This window comes from Corvus cornix, chromosome 1A, assembly GCF_000738735.6.
Source record: "Corvus cornix cornix isolate S_Up_H32 chromosome 1A, ASM73873v5, whole genome shotgun sequence".
Lineage (NCBI taxonomy): Eukaryota > Metazoa > Chordata > Aves > Passeriformes > Corvidae > Corvus > Corvus cornix.
Genome location: NC_047057.1, coordinates 66,608,705 through 66,632,474, shown reverse-complemented (window position 1 = coordinate 66,632,474; position 23,770 = coordinate 66,608,705). Strand labels below are relative to the sequence as shown.

At 41.9% G+C, this 23,770-nt stretch overlaps 1 protein-coding gene across 2 annotated transcripts in view; it reads right to left on the bottom strand.

Annotated features, from left to right (window-relative positions):
- Positions 1 to 23,770, bottom strand: part of PHF21B (PHD finger protein 21B) — a 76,234-nt gene that overhangs the window by 26,736 nt on the left and 25,728 nt on the right. The window contains exons 2-4 of one of the 2 annotated variants that reach the window (XM_010410201.4): positions 14,902 to 14,994; positions 2,125 to 2,220; positions 1,870 to 2,021 (exon numbers count right to left, since the gene is read on the bottom strand). In XM_010410201.4, the coding sequence (XP_010408503.1) occupies positions 1,870 to 2,021; positions 2,125 to 2,176 (204 nt within the window). In that variant the 5' untranslated portion in view covers positions 2,177 to 2,220; positions 14,902 to 14,994. Of the gene's footprint in view, positions 1 to 1,869; positions 2,221 to 14,901; positions 14,995 to 23,770 lie in introns of both variants that reach the window. The other variant, XM_010410197.4, reaches the window with a different exon arrangement.

The following is a 23,770-nucleotide window of genomic DNA, read 5'->3' as shown; positions in this document are numbered from 1 at the left end:
CCTCAGCCTTTACATGTTATAAGCAGTGGATGTCCAGTTTTCTGTAAACTAAATAAACTATATGTGTTTTAAATTAAAATTAGGTCTTGTTTAGAACCTATAGGAATTAGGACACAGATCTCATACACACATTTATGGTAGTATATCCAGTTGCTCATATTTGAATTACCACATGAAGATTTACACAATGTAGGTCACATTCTCTAGAAGCTAATAAATTAAAAGGAATGAATGACAATTTCTGCCCAGAGAACTACACATGTGACTTCATACCTATAATCAAAAGGACTGCGGAAGCTTCAAAAGGACTTCCCAAGGACTATCACCTTCTAGATAAAGACTATTAGATTTGAACACTGGGCCTTTTCCATCTATTTTATTGTTCATTTTCAGTCAGTGTCATTTAAGTGTTAGATACATTTCTCAACTCAGTCATTCTAGAAGATTCAAGAGCATAAAAAGAGATGGTTTTCTGAGCCAGCAGCCATTTTAAGTAAGAGAAAAATAATTTATGTCAAAGAAGTGGGGAAGAGATGTCTGCTTTTATTTACCTCAAAAGCCAGCCCACATCTTGTATTTTTTTAGCACTGTATGACAAGCTGTGCTGCCAACAAGACCAAAAGTAGCAGAATCCCAGTAGTAAATTACAGTGAATGTCTGCTGGGTACATTGGCAGCCTGTATGGAATCTGTCTCTGGTATAAGAGTGGTGAAGTTCTTGCATTCCAATGCTAAAAGCAGTACAAAGATGAAACAAGTAATTCATAGCTTGAATTTTTTCTTTCTACTGATTCATCTCCTGGTCATTTCTGAAACTCTGAGCTCTCATTTCATTTGGTCTTCTCCTGGAAGAGCAGAAGGGAATCTCTGATTATTTTATATACTCCATGGAGTCAGTCAATAGAACTAGTATCACTGTATCATTGAAGAAGGAGTCCATAGGAAATTTGAGACTGTACAGAATTCAGGGATTTTATTAGTGAGGATTGGCTTAAGGAAAGAGAAGTTCATATGGTCCTGCTAATGTCAGTCTACATAATAATGTGTTTTGTTCCCTCTAAAAAACAGGCTTGCACACAGATAAAAGTCTACTAGCCTCTATGTGTCCCTGTAAAATTTTTCCCATTGCTTTCTGACTATTTTCTCTGAGAAGAACCACTAACATCACTGCACAGGGCTGTGCACTCCCAGGGGAATATTCTGCTCATACTTGCAGCACAGCTCCTGCATTTGCTACCTGTCTTGGAGTGACTTTATGATGCATATCCCCTATCGCTGCTCTATGCCCAGAAATTAATTTTGTGCCTTTCTGCGCCTTTAAACTGAGCCTGAGAGGGGGGAGAGGAAAAAAAAACCGAGCAAGCTTTTCAAGCAATTGTTTCAAGGACACAGCACAGTGCAGCGGCAAGAGGAGCAGGGGAAGTACCCTTCTTGCTTTTCAGCCAGTTTTTCAGCTCTTTTTTTATCCTGGGGGAGATGGAGAGTTGAACTTTGTTTTCCCAGGACTTTGGTTTTATCCCTTCTTCTTTTTTGGACTGTTTCAACATCAGAACACATAGGGAGAATTATTCATCAAGGCTCCAGAGGTGGGCCCACCAGGACCCAGCTCCAAGGAGGGGGAGAGAGACTACGGAAGGACTCCGAAATTTTCCTAGGTTTCTCTCCACAGTGAGAGGTTTTATTATTTAGCATTATTAACCTTTTCCTGTGTGTTTGTTAAATAAATAGTTTTTATCTCTTTCACTTTCCTCCAAGGAAAATTTCTCTTTTCCCGAACCTGGTGGGGGAGGGGTGGTTGTGACCTGCCTTCTATCAGAGGATATTTTTCCTCCAAATTTGTCCAAACTGGCACACTACCCAAGGAACTCACCTTGCTGTCGGCACTGATGAGAAGCGGTTGCACTTTAATGCTGTCGTTGACCACTGAGACTGTGGCACTGGTGCTGATCGGAGCTGCATTGCTGGGGGAGGTGGAAATGATGGCATAGGCCACACCAGCACCACTCAGAGGGGATGAAAGAGCTGCGGGGTCGGTGACACTTTGTGACTGGCTGTTGGGTGTCTGTACATGGTTGACGGTGTTGTTGGCAGTTGGGAGGGCAGGGCTAGGGTTTTTGATGCTTACTATGGTTGCCTTCTGGAAGGTGGGAGGCTGCTTGGAAGGTTGGTCTCTGCATGGGGAGATTGGGAGGCTGTCTGGAATCAGGGTCTTTGGCCTAACCTACAAACAGAGAGTCAGGAGTTATTAGGCGCATGAACAAACACTGCACACATGCATTTGTCCAGTAGAATCTCTAATCGCATTAACCACGGACCAGGAGCATCTAGAAAAACCGAATGTAGCAACTGCAAGTAGCCAACCATTAATTTACTTCTACATATATTCCCAGCACTTCTCACTTAGGTCATTTTGAAGTTCTTAAATCACTGCAGTGCTAAACAATAAGGGAAGAGAAAGTTAAATCCTCATTTTGATTAGCACACATCCATACAAATGCTAGTCAAGTCACACCCAGTTCTCAGTAGGGATGTGTAAGCCAAAGCCTTTGCAAAGAATGGAAAATCCATGCAATAATTTCCTGTTTTGAAGGACACAACACTCTTGTTATGAATTAAGGAGTGGGCGCTGAATCATTAAGGGTGTTGTGTGGGAAAGCATTTACAGGGACAGTAAAGCATATGCCTTTATACTGGTGGATTGGTCAATGAACATCCTCAGATGTTTAAGACATCAAATGGAGAGGAGATCAGTCACGCAATCACTTAGCCTACAAAAAATAAATAAAATAAAGAGAGGGATACAAGAAACCCAAAACCATCAAACATCATATTTTGTTGCAGTAATTAAAGAGCTAATTTGCAGCTGCAGGTGGATGCAGGAGGAACTTCCATGAATGGAAGAGGACACTTTGCCCAGCTTTGCAACAGCTGTGACTGTACCCAGAGCCATGAATGATAGCTGCAATCAATTGTTTTCAGCTAATGTGATGTGTTTCCAGTGGTGTAATTAACGTCACCCTGTCAGTATGGCTCTGCCTTAACAACATCTTAAGTACAGTTCCAGGATTGAAAATAAATAATTTAAACTGCTTCACATGGAGTTAATTTCACTCCCAGCTTACTTGTTAACACAGCCAGATAAAACAGTCAGTTCCCTCTGTGCTTATTTAGTCCTGTCACTTCTCACACCTTCCATATTGTGAAACAAAATGACAAGTTCTAACAGACAGACATGGGAAACAGCTGTCTGTGTCACCACGCTGGAGTCTACAGGAGCCTTTCAAATGGCACCAACTTCAATCTTGAGCCTAAGTAAGCAAGTTAATGAAAATGCAGTGATTTACTGATCTGCAGAAAACCATCTCTCAAGGCTGGCCATCATTCTGTATCGTGTCAAGAAGGAACCGTACCATTTGTCCCCAAAGCAAATACTAAGTGCAGCAACACACATGTTGTGAGCTCTTTGTGTCTCGGTAACTTGTCCCTCAAATGTTGGCAGGACCCCAACACCCATGAGCTGTGCAAACTGTTATCAGACAACAGTTCTGCTTGGGACATTCACATTTCCAGCAGTTATGGTAGATGGAAAGGTAAAGAGGAGGTTTGCCCAAGGTCCTGCAGACTTGTACCAGAGCCAGGAAGCCACTGTGTTCAGCTCACAGCTTTGAGGTGACACTGGAAAGCCTCAGAGACCTGCTGTGAAATGATGCAAAACTACACAGAACGCCAACAAACCATAGTCAAAATACTCTGAATGTAACTAAACGGTTCTTTGCTCATTTTCTTTATGGAATCACTTTGTGTAACGATTATCTGATTGACTTAGTTAAGATACCACACAAATACCTTGGTCAAGTAGTTTAAGGGAGGACTCTGTAATTAGCTTCATATCCATGATTAGTTAATGGTCTTATTTTCAAAAGTAGTGCACAAAGCACTGGTTTAAACCAATCAGTTCAGGAGTTTTTCTAGACAAAAACTGTCATGTAGTCTACCAGGATCTACTGTATCTGTCACTCTTAATTGCACTTTTATATTTAATCAAAAACCTAATTAAAATTAAGTGCCTATATATATTCCAGCTATATAATTATCTTTTCTACTGCATTTATAGCATTTATATATATATATATATATAGACTGTCAGATGTAATACCTCAATGAATCCTACACACACCCATAATACACATCCTGCAAGTTGTGGATGAACACATATTACTTTGCTATAAAATAAGCTCTTCCTGCACAGACAATTAAACAAACTTAATTTTCCAAAACACTAAATTCTTTATAAAGTGCTGCATGCTGAAATTATCTGATAGGACTTACCAAACTGGTACAGCACAGAACATATGCTGGGCACTATCTGCCACCGTGTGATACAGAGGAGGAATAGCTGTTTTCACGGGCTAAGCTTCTGCAAACTCCCTGCCAAGTTCACCCAACCTTGGGAGACCATATTTATCTCCAATTACAGAACAATAAAAAGGGTTGATTACAGAAACAAAAGTTTCAGGTGCTCCTGAGTTAGAGCTAAAATAATTTAAAGAGAAAATAACATTTATTTCTAGGGCCTGCAAGGATGAATCCAAAACACAAAGGAAATGTAAAAGCCCCTTGTGCTCCAACACCTATGAATGTTGCCCTCGGGATATAAACACTAAGCGCAAACATTAATAAACAGCTACATGAAAGACCTTTGACAGAGTGTCACCTAAAACCCTAAACTGCTACAGTAATTTGTGAAGATAAATGGTGTCAGCTAGTAAGAGAAAATATAAGAAGGAAAAAGGTAGCATAAATTCCTTTTCCTCACAGCAAAACTGTAGCTTAAATTTGGGAGATGAAAGTAGGACAGTGGCACTAGCAAAAGTTTGGAAGCTGACAATCACTGAAGAAGAGGTGGAATAAAACTAGGGCAGGACAGGGACTGCACTGCACATGCACAGTATCAAAGAGTAATTTTCTACTGAAAGTAGCACAGGCTGGATGGCACCAGTCCCTGTCACAAGAGCCACAGAAATAAAAGGCACCAAAGTTCAGCAAAGAAGAAAAAAGAAAGAAAAAGAGACAGCCCGTATGTTACCAAGAGAACACTTCAACTGTTGGTGAATGCTGCAAGTAACAAACAATTCTCTGTAGCTCAACCCTTCTTTCCCCAAGTATCTTTCATTTAACTTCTGACAGCTGTCAAAACAGAATGTGATACTACCAGGGCTCAAAATGCAAGAGAGAGCTGCTTCTTGAATATAATGATTTCCTAAGCCCGTGTTATTCTTGAGTTTCCTCAATACCCACAATGACAGAAACATCTAATTTCCTGTGGCAGTATTCAGACTGGTACTTCTCAGATAGCTGCAGGTGAGCACACTTTTCAAGGAGATATTCTCAAACCTGAGCATTCACTAGGTGGGGGCTGTCTGCTTTTCAGAGAGGGAAATAAGAGACCCCAATCCTGTGACATGTACAGAGTGCTCTTTTGTTCAACAACCTCTAATTTAATATATTTTAAAGACTTTCAGATCAGGAAAGAATTAGCTCCTGTGACTAACATGATTTCTTGTATATCCCGTATTATTAAGCTCCATCCAGATGTCCCTATATGAAGCTCAAAGGCTTCTAATTCACCAAAATGTCATTCAAGCTCTCAAGAGCACAAATCACTGAATACTGCAGAGGTGAATGAATTGCTGAGTGGTGGAGGTAGAAGAGCCTGCTGTGTGTCACCACTGACAAAGGCAAATGTGATCATGGGCAATCTGTTTCCTGAGGTACATCCCACCAGGTGAGCCACTCACCTGTTGTAGTAAAGAAAAATAAGATAAGAAAGAAAACCTCTTACAAAAGAAGTCCTCAAGATCCAACCCAAACAAGTGTGGGGGAAAAGGAGAAGGGAAGAAAATCACACAATTCCTCCAATCTCTGTGGGCAATCCTATGTAGTCCTAAAGAACAGGATTTAATTAGAACAGTTACATCTGTGCTGATCTGCAGGTGTTATGAGAATTTTTAAGGGCATTTCTGGTAAATGTGTTCTCCTTCAAGCCTATAGGATAGAAGGGAAGTTAACAAGCATACCTCAATTACAAACCCAAAAGGGATCACTGTGATCCTCCAGTTCACAGGCCATATAATTTCTCCCAGAAACTGAAGACTGATTTTAAAAGAAAATACTAAAGACTTCTTAATGATGAGCTCCAGTAAATTGTTAAAATGGTTTTTTATGCTCATGACTGGCATTTTATTGCAAGGCTGAATTTGCTTAACTTCAGCTTCCAGTCCCTGGATCTTGTTATAGCTCTGTCAGCAACACTGAAGAGCCCTCCCCTTCCCCTGTATCAGATATCAGCTGGATCATGCTCAGCATCCATCAGCCCTTCATACTGGCAGGGCTGATCTGTATGAAAGTAAGTTTTTCAGCTCAACACAATATCACATTGCCTTTGAGAGAAAGACCATTATTCACACTTTATTTTCACTTCACCCTTGTACTCAGAGCTTAAAAACAAAAACTCAAAATGGATTTGGCACAATTCATATGTCACATAGACAAAGTGCTGGGAGCAGCAGACAGAGCTTTCATTCTTGAAAAGCTTTAGAGGATCACACAGAAAATGTTAGCAATGGCTGATAAAATGAATGCAATATGGGGTAATTATATCCTTCACCAGAGCGAACAGATGCACATTTACTTCAGTAAAGCTGTGTCTATTTATGCCAGCTGAGGACCAACTCTCTCCCTCTTCTTTTTTAATCAATAAAAATTATGCAAAAAAAAAGGTTTAGCATAACTTTACAGCAATGACACTCCCTGAAATCCAGGTTGCCCCGCTCACTCAAACACAAGTATTTGCAGCTTGGTTCATTTTTAGTTCCTTTCCCAATAAGCTCCTATTATTGTCAGCCTGGTCTAAGACCACAGTCAAAATCAAAATAAACACTATTTTCTTCCCACAGGGGGAAGATTTCTTTCTTTTCTTCTTCCCTTTGATGGGGCTACACAAAAAAGAAGTTACTCTTCATTGTGGAAAGCCCAGGCAAGATGACCCAGATCAGTGAATCCTATGTTCACATACAACATAACTCTCTCTTTAGCATATCCCTGGAATACTAGCCTGGGAACCTAAAGAAGGATGGTGTGAAATACAGGGCAAAACCCAAGGAGCTCCTCCAGCCCACATTTCCAATCCTACTACTCTGGATGGAGTAGACCAGGGAAGAAACCTTAATCTGATCAAAACCTATAGCAAAATTGAGCAGACTTCAGCAAGACCAGAACTGCAACGAGTCCCCTCAAAACAAACCCTGGTCTCTCAGTTTACACGCAACAAAAGCCAGGAGTCAATCAGCAGTATTTTCACACATGTTAAAACTGCACACACTCAATTAGGAATTTCCCAGGTGCTGTGTACCTGCCATGATTTGGTATTTCAATTGTTAGTCATGGACAGCTAACTTTAGTGTACAGATGACACGTAGCTAATAGAACTCCTGTGCGGTTTCTAAGAAGGCAAAACAATTGAATTTAGTTTTTCTTCTCCTTCAGCTTTGCCCAATACTACAGAAATGGAAGTTTTGCTGAGAGGGATGTTTGAGTGGGAATCTGCCAGCTCTGCTTTTTGTGGATGTTGCCATAAGGTAGTCAGGTGGGAGTTTTTTATTAAAAATGTTATCAATGTTTTGAACACAAAGCTGTATTTTCACAGGAACTTGACTGACTTTTGCTAATGAATTGTGTATTTTCTGCCTATATTTTCTGGTTTGGCACTGCCACCATTGAATGGATGATTCATTAAGTGGCTCTTTTCCATTTGCAAAGGGGGAAAACTACCATTAAACCAGCAAATAAAAATCAATATTATTCAAAAAAATAAGAACCAGAGGTTGAAGTTGAAAAGGACTTCTGGTTTTTTTTACCTTCTGCACAACAATTCTGTCCTTGAACATTCAGTTATCTTTGGGCCTCTGAGGAAAAAATTTAATCCTTATTGTTTAGGATTACAATGGGAATATAAAAGATAGACTGTGATTATACACACCAGTCAATAACTTACTTCCATTTCCACTCTTCTCAGCATTACAAGTTAGCTTGCTTCTCTCACAGATACTCATCTATGATTAACTTCCTTCAATTTAAAGTGTCCATGAAGCCCTTAGGCACAAATGAGAGAAGACCTGTCTGCTTTCCTCCTGTCCATATACTTCCATAGGCAAGCTCTGGACTAACCCACACAGCTGGCATTCACTGGATTCAAAATCTGGTGTCATATTAAAGACCATGGATATCACTGCTTTGTACTGTCCACCACTTTAAGAGCTTGTCCTGCTTCTAGACAACAATAACATCACATTATGATGATTCGACCAGCCCCAATTAATTTACTAGCCAAAATAAAAAAAGAAAAACAAAAATAATAATAAAAATAAGGACAAAAATAGTTTCTGTCTGCTGACAGCCTAAGCAACATGGAAACACACAGAATGTTGAGACACCAGGAGATGAAAATGAAGGGTCAGACAGCAGCATAGCTACTTCCTCCAAGCCTTTGCTGAAGTCGTGCAAAGAAAGAAAGCCTTCCTGTCTACCTGTTATTCACCCAGAATTCTAATGCAAGCTCGTACAACTGGCGTTGAGGCTCAGAGACACAGCATAGTCCAGATCCAGGCCAGATGTGGATCAGAAGCCACATCTTTCACATGGATACAAATGGCATCAGTGGAGAGAGGGAAAATTTCTTACCCTCTCATTTGCTGCTACTCCGCAAAGCAGGACTTGACATGGAGTAACATGAGAGTTTTCAATTGGGAAAAAGGCACCATGCCAGGTGTAAAAATGGCTTGAATATTTCCTGAGATTTTCATGGATACTTTAGGATTCTGTGTGAAGACTATCATGGAGAGTTGACTTCTGTGGAGGTCCTTTTCAAAGTGCTTACAACACTGATCAGATCTGAAGGTCTCAAGCATCAGGAACAACCAGTTCTACTTCTCCTTCCCCACCACTCTGAATCAGTTCTCTTGTTAAGAACTGAAAACTGACACCAATAGAAAGGCAGAGGAAACAGAGAGAGGTCCTTTGGAAAAGGTGCATCTGAGTGTAAGCCCCCTTGATCCACCCTACACATTCATCCTTGACCTTACTGCAGAAGACTGGATTTCTTGCCACTGCCAAGCTCTGGCATCCACAGGGAATGTTCTTACGGCACCACCTTAGTCACTCCTTCACCTGTCTTGGCTGCACAGCAGCAGTGTAAAATACATACCTAGAAGGTGCTACAGCAAGCCACTGCCTTTCTCAGAAGCACAGGCAACCTACCAAACATCCACTAGTGTGGAACCGAGACTCCCACAGACTTTTCAATACTATACTGTGTTTCCATCCCAACCTTCAAAGCTCTCCCTGTAAAGACTTAATATGAAAGGCCAAGCTAGCCATGCATCCCTGGTGCAGGGATTCTCTACAACAATGGGGAGGCAGCTGTCTCAACCTTCTTCTCTAAGAATTACGAGCACAAACCTCATCAATTTCTATACTAAATGTTTTCTATAGTGGCATGCAATTAATAGTAGCATGACCATTGAAAATAAGCAAATTGATAAAAAGAAAACCTAAGCAGAATGCTCAGCTGTATGTGCTTCTCCCCAAAGGAAAAGACGAGAGAAGAAATAGCTTACAACAGATATTCATCTTGGTGCTTAACACATTACCAGAAGGTGCTTCAATTACAGTGACAAACATGGTATAAGAGCTTATATACAATAAAACAGATTAATAACTATATTTATTAAGAGCTACAGGTTCAGCCAGGCCTCTGCACACCTTTTTTGCTTGTTTTCTGCATGCATACAATGAATATTAAATACTGTTGCTTGGTTGCTTACCACACTGATTAAGTTACCTTCAATCAGGTTAGCTCCTCCTCCAGTAGCATTCCAACAAATTCCTCTGGAAGTGCTGAGAGTTATATACCAGAAAGTTTCACAACATCCCTTAGGTTTAGTCCCTTCCCCCTGCTATTGTAAAAACAACTTTACCCAATTCCATTATTCCTTTCTCAATCAAACAATAAAGTAGACTTGTCTCTCCACTGCATGATTCTGCCATAACTTTTTATACAAACATGTATGTCTGTGAGCTTCTTTTCTATTTTCATGAAAGACTGACTTGCATTTAGTACTACTTTTCCACTTTCCAATGGCTATGTAGTTTTAACACATTACACTTAAAAAAATAGGGTTTTTTTTTAAACTCATGATGCAAACAGAGAGAGACTTTGCCACAGACCAGCCTATTTCTTCTACAGTACACAGTGGCATCCCAAAATTTGAGTTCTGTCTATAAGGAATTATTTTCCTATCAAGAAATCTTCCAGAAGCCCTACCACTGAGAAAGTCAGGAGCAGTGCCTGGCTTTGCTACACATGTGAAGAGAAGCAGCAGCTACCAGTAGAAATGTGCTCATGAGAACTATGACATGAAATTTTAAAATAGGAATGTGTGTTTAACTTTTGAGACTCTGGCTGGGCTCACATGGTACCCAGTGAAGAATAAATGCACTCTAAGATAACAGAGCCTGTCCCAAGGCAGCCAGCCCAGTGACCACATTCAGACCCTACTGAATTACACATTAAAGTCACTACAGAAGATAAAAACTAAGCAGTATCTGACAGCAGAACTGGGTAGAGTCGATTGAAACATACATGTTTCACCTAAGGCCCTGTGAGTACCTGTTTGTTTTTACCACTAGCCTGTGTGATCTCTCCAATGCAGACACTGCTCTGCTCTAAGCAGCAGTGTCATGAGCAAAGCCATCCCAAACTGTGCCTTCAACTAGCACTGGAAAGATAGGTCACGGAAATAGCATTGTAATCTGATTTAACTGCCATTCAAAATGTCACAGTCTCTCCATTAATTTGAATGAGGATTGGACTGGGCCCAAATTACTGACAACAAAACAGAAAATTTATTTTAATATCTTTACTTTTTCATTTAAAATCTTCCTGTTGAAGAACAGAAAATAACATTTCACATGTACCTCCAGGTGGCTACAGTACAACTTATATTTGTCTGTAAACCAGTTCAAAATAGACAGAATCTTTGCTCTGCAGCTGGAAATTGGAACTCAACCTGACAGAATGCCATCCCCTCCGTAGAGCAGATGGGTGCCATAAAGAAGAGGAGTAGCTCAGGATTATCACAGTGTTTGAGTAGAGGACGTCTAGGATTCTCTTCTTAAAGTGCAGTAGAGAGTCTGCAGTTTCAAAGCATCTCACCCAGCTGGAAACCTCAAAGACCAAAGTAAGAAGAGAAAGACTATCTGGACTTAGCTTCTCAAACATCACAGCTCCTTTATTTGATGAAAGCAAAAAATAACTTCATATTCTGGAAGAAAAATAAAAAGAACAAATGTCCGCCAAAGAAGCTTGTTTTGGCAAATAATGAATGCTTAAACAATATTGTTTGTATTGTACAATGAACTTGTAAGTAATGTTTGTTTGCTCACCACTTAATTAGCGGTTCTAAGTGATGGGATTTTGCTGCCATTTGTGAATGTGCAAATTTTGAAACTTCGTTCCCCAGATGGAAAAGCTCCCAGGGGGTCATATCATAAACCCATTCAAATGAACAAAACAAATGACAAGTATCTGTACAAATCTGGAAAATGAGGGCACTGTATGCATTGTTTTATGTAAGTCTTGTTAAATGCCTCGGTTTACTTGTGTGGTATGTTTTTGCTTGACTGCATAAGGGTAAATCAAAAGAGGCTGTCAAGATGAGGAGCATGAAAGTGTCAAATATATCAAACTCCTTTAGACATGATGAGGACGCTCAAAATGGAGGAGTCCCCTCTTTCTGTCCAGCCAGCCTGGTAAAATTTATGCCTACCTGTAAATCTAAAGGGAATCTGAAATCCCAAAGAAATAATGAGACTGGCCAAAAGGAGAAATGCCAGGGAGCAGTTGGTGTGCTGCCAGGAATGCAGATACTGACCTGGATTTTACCCAGTTATCTACATGTACCTGAGATAGAAGTGCAATCTGTCCACTTTAGAGGAAAGCCACTCATAGAGGATGATTCAGAGATAAGTAGGCTCCTAAAATGGCAGGAATCCCAAAAGGGCTCCACCCAGACCTTCCACCCCTCCACAGACCTGCAGAGAAGCAGCACATGCAGCCCAAAAGATTAGGTGAGTGCGACTGTACCTGCTACTGCACTTGCACAAGCTACACCTGCACTCACCTGCTTGAGTAAATGGACACAGCTGCTGGAGCACAGAAGCCTTTGCTGCTCTGGTTTCATCACTGTAGGGCTCTACACACTTCACTGTCACAACTAGATTTGGCAGAGATGGAGATCGGGGAAGGTTCCATCCTTTCCAGAACAAGATTGAGCCATAGGTAACATCCCAGAGTCTGGATACGGCACTGCTTTCTTTCCCTGTGAAATACTCCAAATTCTTGGTAGAGAACTGATGAATATGGTTCTACTGTCCCAGAAATTTGCTGCTACATGGGCAACCAAAGTAAAGGTTTTAGCAGATGCCAAACCCAGCTGGACTCCGCTTGTTGGTATGCTTGAGAGACAGGAATTTGCGTCTCTGAAAGTCAGTCCTAGAATGGCAGGATTGTGCCAGTAACTCACAGCACGGTATGGGGCCTTGCCTGTCATCCACAGGGACAAAAGGAGGTTAGTGGCCAGCCTGGTCTGTAACTTTTATCTAGCATCAGACCAAGTCTGATGAAAAAAAGCTGAGGACATGGTCTGTGACGAGGTTTAATTCTGAACAATTTCCAGCTCCTACTGGAAGATAATATACACCCCTTAATTTCCAAAATAATTTTTAATTAAGTGCTTGTCTTCACAAAACTACAAGGAAGAAGAGTGAAGGAGATGTTTTTTACCATAACACCTGTATGGTATCACATGGCCTTGCTTCCTGGAATTTTTATATTTCCATCTGAAGTTTCCAGTTCTCCTGGAGCAGAGGTGACTACGCACTCATGCTACAGTTCTTACAAAGGACAGCCTTCACAGTGACACAGTGCTGCAGATGACTTACAGTAGCCTCCCAGGTCACCTGCATCCAGCTCTACCTGGGGAATGACAGCTTGACACCACTCTGGTTAATGGCTATATTTAATCTATCTTCAAGACATCTGACTATTTAATTAGAAGCCAAACTTTCCACTTGTAGATGAAAACCTGGTATCTCTGAAGACATCAAGCACAAAGTTTTGATGGATGGAGGGAGTTCCCCACTAGGAAACTATATGGAAATTTTAAACTTCTCTGTGAGCTTGGAGGGGGAGAGGAACATATGGATCATGAAGATGTGCAAAAGAGGACTGGTGTGTAAATGGGACAGGCTGTTGCTGAAAAAGCTGGCCTGTTGCTGGCCTGTGAAAAAGCCAGAAAAAACTCAGGGCATAAGACATACCCCCAATAACATGGTAATACATAACAGCTGCCTACTTCATTTTCAATTTTGTCAGAAATGAGGTTGCTAGGTAGTTATTGCCCATTCTATCCATATGAAATATTCACTAAACAGAAAAGTTAGTGAACTATGGCTCAGGGCAGCCAAGAAAGCACTGGTAGTTCATTAGTATTAAGTATGATTGCATAAACAGGTCTGAAATGGAAACTGTACCAGGAAGGGAGTGAAACAAAGCGGGATACAAACAAAAATATTGCCATGAGCTAAAAAGCAAGACAGAAAGGATGTGTTCTTTTCAAAAAGCTGAGGAAATCAGTTTCCTCCACTTTTTCCAATTCTTCAAAATTGGATCTAGCACTGAATGAAATTTTTTTCTATTTAATAAAAGCATAGAGCATTGATACTTCTCTAAGTGCAGCATTTGCAATGCCATCACCATTGCTGAAACACAACCTAAGTGATAATTTAGGCCCTGTTACAGCTCTTGGACCTCATCTATTTTCAGGAGCAATCTGCTCATCTTTGACACCCCAAAATGGCAGAAATCAAAATGTTATTACAAGGTAAGAACAACTGAAAAGCAAAGTCTTGAACTTGATAAGAAAACTATAACCTCACTTTATGTTCCCAACTCTGCCTTCCACAATATGTAAAGAGAGAATTTAAGAACTTTATATTGCAAATACTTCTTCCTCCAAGTAAATTTAGCTCACAGATCTTCTACTAGATTCTGCCACTAAAAAAAAATGGGAAAAAAAGAAAGGAACAATAGGAAGAATATACGTCATCAACACTTTTCTAGTGTTCATATATGAGAAAGAGAGCTCTAAGGGCCACAGTGGGAGAAATATATTTATACTTAATAATCATGAATGTGAAAAGCAAACCACTTGTTGAAAATGACATCCAAAAATTTTGAGAAAGAGGGTTGAAATGGGGAATAAAGTGTATAGTTGTAGAAACAGTGATGGGTGTTCAGAAAAGAAAACAGTTTAAAACATTTTAAAAACCAGTGAGTGCAACTCCCCTTTCACTCTTACCCAGAGAGTCTTTCCTCGGTCTGGTACCTGGGTTAGCTGGGCCAAAACTTTGTATTGGGATTTGAAGGCAAGTAAGTCAGTGAAACAGAACGTGGGTTTAAATCTTGAGCAGGAAGGTTAACACTTCCACCAGTTCTTTTACTTACAGAATTGTAGATTTTCACTTCTGTGATTTGTGATTCATCTTTAAAGCATAAATTTACATTCCACCATATGTATTTTGTTCTTCCACAATGACTCTATTTGATTTTTTATGGCTTTTCATTGTGCTATCAGTAGGTTCCCAGAAGAATTTTTTTTCCTGGATTGAAGAAAACTCAACTCTGCAAAATCAGTGTGCTGACACACCCAGGCCTAGGCACTAGACAGAAGCAGAGAATATGTACAAAATGACACAACCCCCTCTTTGAAGCTGTATTATGTACCTGAGGTAGCACTGCTGGTCCTTGTCCTGCCAACCTCTGCAAGGAGCTGACCTGAGGAACTTTAATGGGCACTGCAGTGATAGTTCCCAAAGTCTGTTGGAAGAAAAACATTTGAACAGAGCTTAAAACAATTGCAAATCTTTCCCAGACACAATCTCTCCAAGCCAGAAGTTCCCTTCCAGCTCTTTTTCTCTTCCCAGCTACCATGGCTGCAGGCTCTGTAGACACCAGACTGTTTTTGAAAGAGATCTGAAATGCACCACAGGGACGCGTATGGGTACGATGATGCATTTCATGGTAGCCAGGGTCACAAAAAGATGTTTGCTGTGCCTCAGGAAATAGTGAATACTGAATTATTAAAATGGAAAGCTGCCTATAAATATACTACAGCACACTGCCACACAACATTCAGCTAAGATGACATCCATTTGGGCCAACACAGCACCTATTACTATCCATGTTTATTTTCATTACCCTTTTCTTAGTTGTATACCAAATTTATTCAAAGCTTATTTAAGATAGGATGGAATAAATGGATGGCTTATAAATTTATGATTGGGCCATATGCGTAAAGAAGATAGCTAACTTTTCCTATTTAACCTCTTTCATTCCTTCATCCCTGATTTCAATTAATAGAATCATGGAATGGCTTGGATTGGAAGGGACCTTAAAGATCACCCAATTTCACCCCCACCATGGGCAGGGACACTTTCCACGAGACCAGGTTGCTCCAAGCCCCATCCAATATGGCCTTGGACATTTCCAGGGATGGGGAAACCACAGCCTCTAACCAAAACTTCATACTTTGGTTAACTGGCCAATATTCTTAAGGCAAACTTGTAACTTTTATCTAGCACTTCTTTATTGCTGTTGGGACAACATGGCAATATAAGCAAGCAGATGATTGTCATTATAACAGCGAAAGACACGTAGTCACCGAACACAAAAACTTATCAGGCTGTTAGAAATACCTAATAAGGTAAAAAATACAGATTCAACTGAATTTCTCTAAATTTAACTCTGCTCTAAACCAAGGTTTTTGATCACAGTTAGCATGATAAAATATGCTATTATTACCCCAATCTGGTAATGAAATCTGTCAGTAGAAAAGACACTATAATATAATCAGCTCAAGGAAAGTGAAACTGTCATATCCATGCTGATATGTTCTCCTCAGACCTCAGCCACAGAGTGGCAAAACAGTTTCTTCATTCTGTCTCCAGTGTTTGATAAGAAATAACAAGTGTTTTCAGGCAGAATATTCGTAACAAGCTCCTTCTAAAACGTTTATATTTTCACCTCTGCTACTCCTGTCAGAGACATTTGGGGGTGTGATGTTGCATATTCAGCAAAGATTAACATTTGAAGAAAAATTGCCTGAATGAAACAACAAGGAGAGCTGAACAGTAATAAACATGCAAGACAATTTTTCTTGAGTACTCATGGATTACCAGTACCCTGGATTTTCCATGGGAAAATATACTCCATTAAAATTCTGTCTCAAGCCAAGAGAAGGGGGAAAGGGGGAAGAGAGAGCAGCATGTCCATCCATGGATGATAGAACAAGTTAAGTTATACCTTCCTTTAGAAATAAAGGTTCTGGCAGCAGGATGAGGAACAGAAGGGGGTATTTCTGCCACAGTTTCCTTATAGGGTGACACATGGACTAAAAACAATGGGAAGGATCTGACTGAACAACTTCTTTGCCTTGTCTACCCTATCACACCCTCACACATTGGCAAGAATAATGTGATGAACCACTGTAGTCTGGGGAGAAGGAGAAATTGAGCTGCCACCTGCTGCTATGGGCATTTATTAGACTTATCACAACTTCCTGCTTAATATTAGCATGAACTGTAATCAATTCAGCCCAGATTCAGATTTTTAGGGTAAATACTAAAGTGAACTTTCCAACCCATGCTACAGAAAGCTTATCACAAGTAGGATCTACATTTTCCTACTATCCCAAATGAGATTTCTTTCACCACGCAGTGAAGTCCAAGGTTTACCTGGAAACAGCAGGGGCACCACAACTTCTCCTGGGCTGTATAGATACCCTCTACAGAAAGTTAAAACAAGAAGTTCTTCCTTCTGGAAAGTTGAGCCTTAAAGACTGCTGCCTCCAACCTTGCAAACACACATCCTAATATTCTTATTCCTATAGATACACAAGGATTTGCAAAGATTTTCAAACTGGACAACAAAATACTTAGTGATTGGCATGGTGGTCAGTCCAAGGTTGGACTTGATGATCTTGGAGGTCTTTTCCAACCTTAATGACTCTGTGATTCCATTAAAATACAAAGTGCTGATACTGAATGAAATTGGAAACTGATTATAAAGATAAGAATCAAATTACTGAGCTGTTAAATAAGATAGAGTTATCAGTTGTTAAGATGCACAAAAAACTCCATGTCTAAGCAACAAAGCTCTTCTCTTGTAATTCTTCAAATATCTCCAGGGAATAAAAACCAACCAAGCAACCGTGTCTAGAACAAAATGACTCTGTCCTATGAGGAAGGAGCTCATGTCAGCCCCTGGGTGCACTGCTAGGCCAATTCTGGTTCAAGTTTCAAAACAGCGAATGATTGAGACAAAAGAAATGGGAATGAGAAAACAAACAAGAAACATGATGAAACTACTCTGCACTGTTCTCTCAGCTTCACTTGACGGCAAAGTCAGGATGAACCGTCTGTGGGTAGCTGAGAAATGACCTACCATTAGTTCTGTCACCTGCACTTTCAAAAATTTAATCAGATTTATTTTCCTAAAGTAGGAGTTCTGCAGAGAACTTAAAAGTACAAATCCAAATAATGGCATTCTTAAGTTATGAAATTTCCAGTGACAAAGACGCAGCCTTCTGTTGACAAATGGTTTCATAGTAAGGATCTGTTATTTAATATTCAAGGAAAAAATTCTCAACTAGAAAATCACAGAAATCATATGGCCAAGGAAAAAATCAGAACTTCCATCTCACATTAGTATTAACGCTACAGTATGTTCAGATAGAGAGACATCTAAGAAACTATTTTATTTTTCACTATTTACATTGTTTTGTTATTGTTTCCCAGCTTGGGCATAAATAGCTCAAGCTATTTTATCAGCAGAATTCAATAACCTCTGTACTTTCCCTGTAACACATTTCATCTGTTATGTCAGGGTACTTCGCCTAGGTCAGTATTATTGTCTCCCTTTTATTCATGAAAAAACCCTAGATTTAGAGGTAAAATGGTATGGTTAAGGCTAGACTGTCGGGCAGGTGGAAATGTAAGCCAGACTTCCAGTGTCTTATCCATGTGACTGATTAACCTCATCTCATCTGTGCATGGAGAGCTCCATCCAAATGGCCTAATTTTTAGGCAGACCAGGATGTCTCCATGACAATGGGTGAAAGAAGTGAAGTATGAAACAGGGAATCCCAGTTGCGGTCTCTGCAATGAAGGAGGCGCAGGTGCCAGAATGGGTGATTGGGTAGTTTGTCTCTGGGTACAATTTACACTGCTTTGCTCTTGTTCAAACTGTACATAAACAAGAAGATAAAACCACTTGCCTGGGAAATAAAAATGGAAGCATCCTTATCTGATGCCCTTGGCCACGCAATGAGAACTGGACAAATTTCCCATGGCTCAAGCTACACCAGGTCAAATCTTGCTCACACTCCCCTTCATACATCAGCCCAAGCTGGTCCCTCAGCTCAAGCCCGTGGGCTTCAAGAGGTGACTAATCAAGATACCTCCTCAACAAACAGAAAAATTAACTTTTGTTCGTCCTGTTAGCAGAGCAACCTGTTTTCATGCCCTGACTGTCCAGGCCATGGTGAGCCTGGTGGACCAAAGTCTTGCTACTCACCAATTCCACATTATCGCTTTTATCCATGAGGACCTTTTTCTTTGCTCCTTTTTTTTTCCAGTTTATCCAAAGAGCAAGCTGGTGCACATTCTTGTAAACTTCTAATTAACAAGTTGAAAAGACATTTTTCTGGAAATGTCTGATCTTTAAGCATTTTGTAAGAATTTAATCGATACAAGCAGAAATAATAATTTAAAAGATTATTTTATGAGTGCTGAATAGCAGCACTTTTGTAAAGATAAGTGAGTTTCTTATTTCTACATTTACAACTCTAAGCATTTTAATGAAAAAGGTCAATAAAATTCAAAGATAGCTCTGAATCTCCTCTATCTAAATCTACTTGGGCTTTTCTGGCGAGACCCAGAAACACCTACAATGTGAAGGGATGAGGGAAAGTGAAGAGCTTAGTTTCAGTTGGCTTCAGTTTGATTGTATGCATTTAAGCCAGACTTACTAACTTTATACAGTTGGGGTTTTTTTCAAATAAGAACAAATTCATCAGGTGTATTTCCTACTGTCTAATTCACTGAACTTTACATCCAGAAGCATTTTGGGAGCTAACGATCTTTTGCTAACTCCTACCTCAAGCTCCAGCCCTGGACTGGAACAGACAGCTCAACCCCTCCATCCCTCAGTGCAGGAGTTATTGGATGTTAGGGACTGAGTCCGGAGAGCTGGCCGGATAAACGACACGTACACCGATACGATTAAGCATCGTTCTCCCTTTATTGTTCAACTATGCCAACTTATATCTACTTTTGCAAAGATTCACGCCCAGTCCCTCTAGATGGCCTCTAATCAGCGCGGAAGCCGGCCAGCTGTATACCTTGCCAAGGACTCTCAGGGCTGCCTGCAGCCAGGTGCTTTCCAGGCCTGCCTGCAGGCAGGGGCCTGTTCAGGGGCTTTTCCTCAGTATCCTTGGGTTGTCCAATCTTTCCAGGGGTATCATACGCCCTTGTTCCATAAGGAATCCCTCTACACATCCCCTGTTTTCTTTTTGGGCAACCCAGGCCTGGTTGATAATCTTTTGCAGCCCTGCTTTGACGCAGGAAAAAATGCACCCAAATACTATCAAGCCTATTATAACTACAAATAGCAATCGTCAGCCTTCTATTACCAAGGTACACAGCCATCTGGTGATACCCAGACCCTTAAGCCAATCTCTAATAGGGTTGTCTGTCTCCCAAAGGTTGTGCAGGCCCCTCTGGAGGTCAGAGAGGTGCTTATGAATTGAGACAGAGTGGTCAGAAAGATTCATACAGCACATACCTTGGAAATCTTCACAGCCGTAGCCGTGGGCTAATGTAGAAAATCAATGGCTGCCCTATTTTGTAATACCGCATGCCTAACACCAGTAACATCTGCGCTTAGCTCGTCAAGCATCTGCTAAGTTATGTTTAGTTCGTCCCTCTTCACCACACTGGAAACAGGCTACTCTGCCCATCCTGGGACCAGGAGATGGGCCAGCAGCCCTCGCCCCCCTTTTACTTTGCGCCCCTCCTGTCAGCGCTGCGGCGATGACTTGTCCCTGCTTTTGCAGGACATTCTGCAGCATTGTGGTAAATGCAGCTGTTTGAGATGACTGCTCCGCACAGCTAGCATGCACAAGCATCTCGTTTACTCCTGCTCCCTGGGGCAGCATGGCAAGAATTGTCTTAGTTTGCTTATTAGCATTTTCAAAGGCAAGGGTCTGGAACATTTGCTCTTGGAGCTCTTCAGAGAGCTCAGTTGTGTCCTTCAAGGCTGCTGACAGATGGTCAATGAACTGACCATATGGCTCTGACAGCCCCTGTCGGACTGCCGCGTATGGAGGAGACTTCTTCTTTTCAGGTACTGACAACAAGGCTTTGTGGGCAAGAGTCTGTGACAAGTGATGAATGATTGTGGGCAGGGTCAGCTGCGTCACCGTCGCTCCATAAGCCCCACTCTCAGTTAGCATGTCAGCTTGGATTGCATACAGTGGGTCTTGAGTATCACCTTGGTGTTTGCTAGCTTCTTCTTGTGCTAACTGCTTTCATGTTCGCTCCCAGAGCAGGAACTGTGAAGGGGTTAATAACAACTGTGCGATGCTGATGCAATCATTAGGACACAGGACATCTGCTGTAACGATAAACTGCATGATGCTCTGTGTAGCTTCGGACTGGAGGCCGTGCATGGTGACCATTTGCTTCGCTTGCTGCAAGATCTTCCAGTCATGGGGCTCCCACCTTGCGGTGTGCCCCTGTATCAGTACAGGGCAGGCTAGAGCATCTACAGCTTGCCAATCTCCTTCAATGATTGCGTTACGGACAACTCCGTTCCATCTCCTTTGCAATAGATCAGTCCTCACCGGCGGGGCTGACGGAGGCAATAGCTGCATGTCCTCTTGCTGGGAGGGAAGGACTGTAGGCCCTGTGCCCGGTTCTCCCAATGGGAACGGAGGAATTCTGGTGGCCGTCTTGACCGGTGGGTCCACGGGATGCCACAGTACTGATGGTGTGGTTTCGCAAGCCTTAGACTCCAGCGCGTCCTGACGTGTAGACAATTCAGCAAGCTTCTTCATTACTTCATGCATCATCTCTCGGTGCTTCTCCTCCTCTTGGGGCTGACCCCCGGCAGCCCTGGCTGGCTCTGTCTCTGCAGGCGACAAAGCCATAGAGGCTGCTTCACAGTCGGATGATGATCCACTGTCCAGCAGAGGGGGTAGTGTGCTGCCGTTTTCAGCCGGCAGCTAGGACCGCTTGCTTCTCCTCTGCTCGCCTGCACCCTGCCCCCAGAGTCGGGAGGCTCTGCTTCCGCCTTTGCTTGCAGTTCTCCCTCAGGCTTCTGCGGGGTAACTTCCTTCCCCGCCGGGTCCAGCAGCTCCCGCAGCAAGCGTACAGGCGCTGATGTCCCTTCATCGGTCGACCCGCGGTCAGCCCAAAGAATCGCGCAACCCTGGACTCTGCCCTGGCCTCCAGCCGCCGCTCTGTGAGACCCCTCTCCTCTTTCTTTTCTGAGGCCACCACCCCCCAGCACCTCCATGGCTGCTGCGGCCACCTTCCTCTCTGCTTTCATTTCTGAGAGGGTATTAGTCAAAGCTCTCCATGTTAATCCAAGAGCTTTAGCTTCTTTACCTTCCTTTCTACCCTCAATTGTGAACTCCCATAGTCTGTTTCCAACTTCCCACCACTCTTCAGTCAAAAACAAAAGCGAAGTGCATTTCAAAAACCCTCGTTCCTGGGCCCATGTTATTAGGGCATAGAGATCTCAATCTTTTACAGTCTCGCCTCTCTTAGAGAGGATACTGGCTAGGAGACGAGTTGCAGCCTCGTACTCCATAGCTGTCTTACCTGCGGGGGCTCGCTCGGCCGCACGAGCTCCAGTCTCCGGCACCACTCAGCTTTTTGCCAGGACACTCCCGCTCAAGCTCTCCAGGCTCCTCACCACCGGTGCGATGATTTGGAGTCTTGCCGCATTTAGGCAAACCGCATTTAAGCGAAACAAACTGTGTTTAGGCAAACCGCATTTAAGTGAAACGAACCGCATTTAAGCGAAATGAACTGTATTTAAGCAAGTAAGATCACTCGAGTCCCTGCTCGGGCGCCAGGCGTTAGGGACTGAGTCCAGAGAGCTGGCCAGATAAATGGCACGTACACCGATACGATTAAGCATCGTTCTCCCTTTATTGTTCAACTATGCCAACTTATATCTACTTTTGCAAAGATTCACGCCCAGTCCCTCTAGATGGCCTCTAATCAGCGCGGAAGCCGGCCAGCTGTATACCTTGCCAAGGACTCTCAGGGCTGCCTGCAGCCAGGTGCTTTCCAGGCCTGCCTGCAGGCAGGGGCCTGTTCAGGGGCTTTTCCTCAGCAACCTTGGGTTGTCCAATCTTTCCAGGGGTATCATATGCCCTTGTTCCATAAGGAATCCCTCTACAATTGGATAATGAACACATGTGGCCTGGGACACGAGACACTTCCCAACTCCCATCTTCAGTGACCTCCACAGGCAGACAGGGATCTGGCATGTCAGGGACACAGTTTTGGTTGAGCAATCCACAGATGCTCTCAGAGGGGAATGCAGCAGGCCCACTGTGGAGGGGACCTGCAATCTCCATTGGATAAGTATCATCCAGCAGCACATTCCAAAGGGTCACGCTTCAAATCGCAAAAACAGGTGAAGGGATCTAAATTAAATCCTTTTCACTGGTCAGTTTACTCACTAAGAAAACAGTAATAACTTAAAACAGGAACACCAACTCAAGCCCCCAAGCAAGAGGACACAGTTGCATTAAAAGACAAAAAAAAAAAAAAAAAAGCAGTTCCTCCCATTCAACCAAAAGAAAATGAAAAGTTTGGGCAATATTGCCAAGTGCAGTTAAAAAAAAATCACTTATCACCATCATTTCTATTAATACCTTGCACTGTAACTACAGGAGTAACCAACAGGAGTTGGATTCAATGATCCTTGTGGGTCCCTTCCAAATCAGTATATTCTGTGAACCTCCTATGATTGTCCTGCATTAAATCAACACCATCCCAGGACAAAGGCTCTCAAAGACAACTGAAGGACAGAAGTGTGGGGAGAACAGCAAGTAGAAGACATAAGAAGTGAAACAAAGAAGTATGGCATGGACAGAGAATAAGTATTCAAAGGATGAAGTCTAGAGATGGTCAGAGGATAAAAGAATGCTGAGGCAGAAACAAGCATGAGACCTACATTGTCAGTGATCAGACTATGGGCCATATATTCGGTTTCCAGCTATTATGTTATGACTTATATCGTTAATCCCTGAGTTTTCAAATCTGGGACTATTTGCGATTTAAGCAAACTTCTGCCTTTCAGTCCTGAATGAACACACACACACACAAACACATACACAAACACACACATATATACGTATGTATCTAGAGATGTGTATCTCTACTTTACTGAGAAGTATTTGCATTTTACTCAGTTTGGGTACATACATTTGTCAAACGATTGCTATGCTTGCTTTGAATTACAAATTGCTTTCCACACTCCTTTGGATGTACTAAAAAATGCTTAAGGACTTATT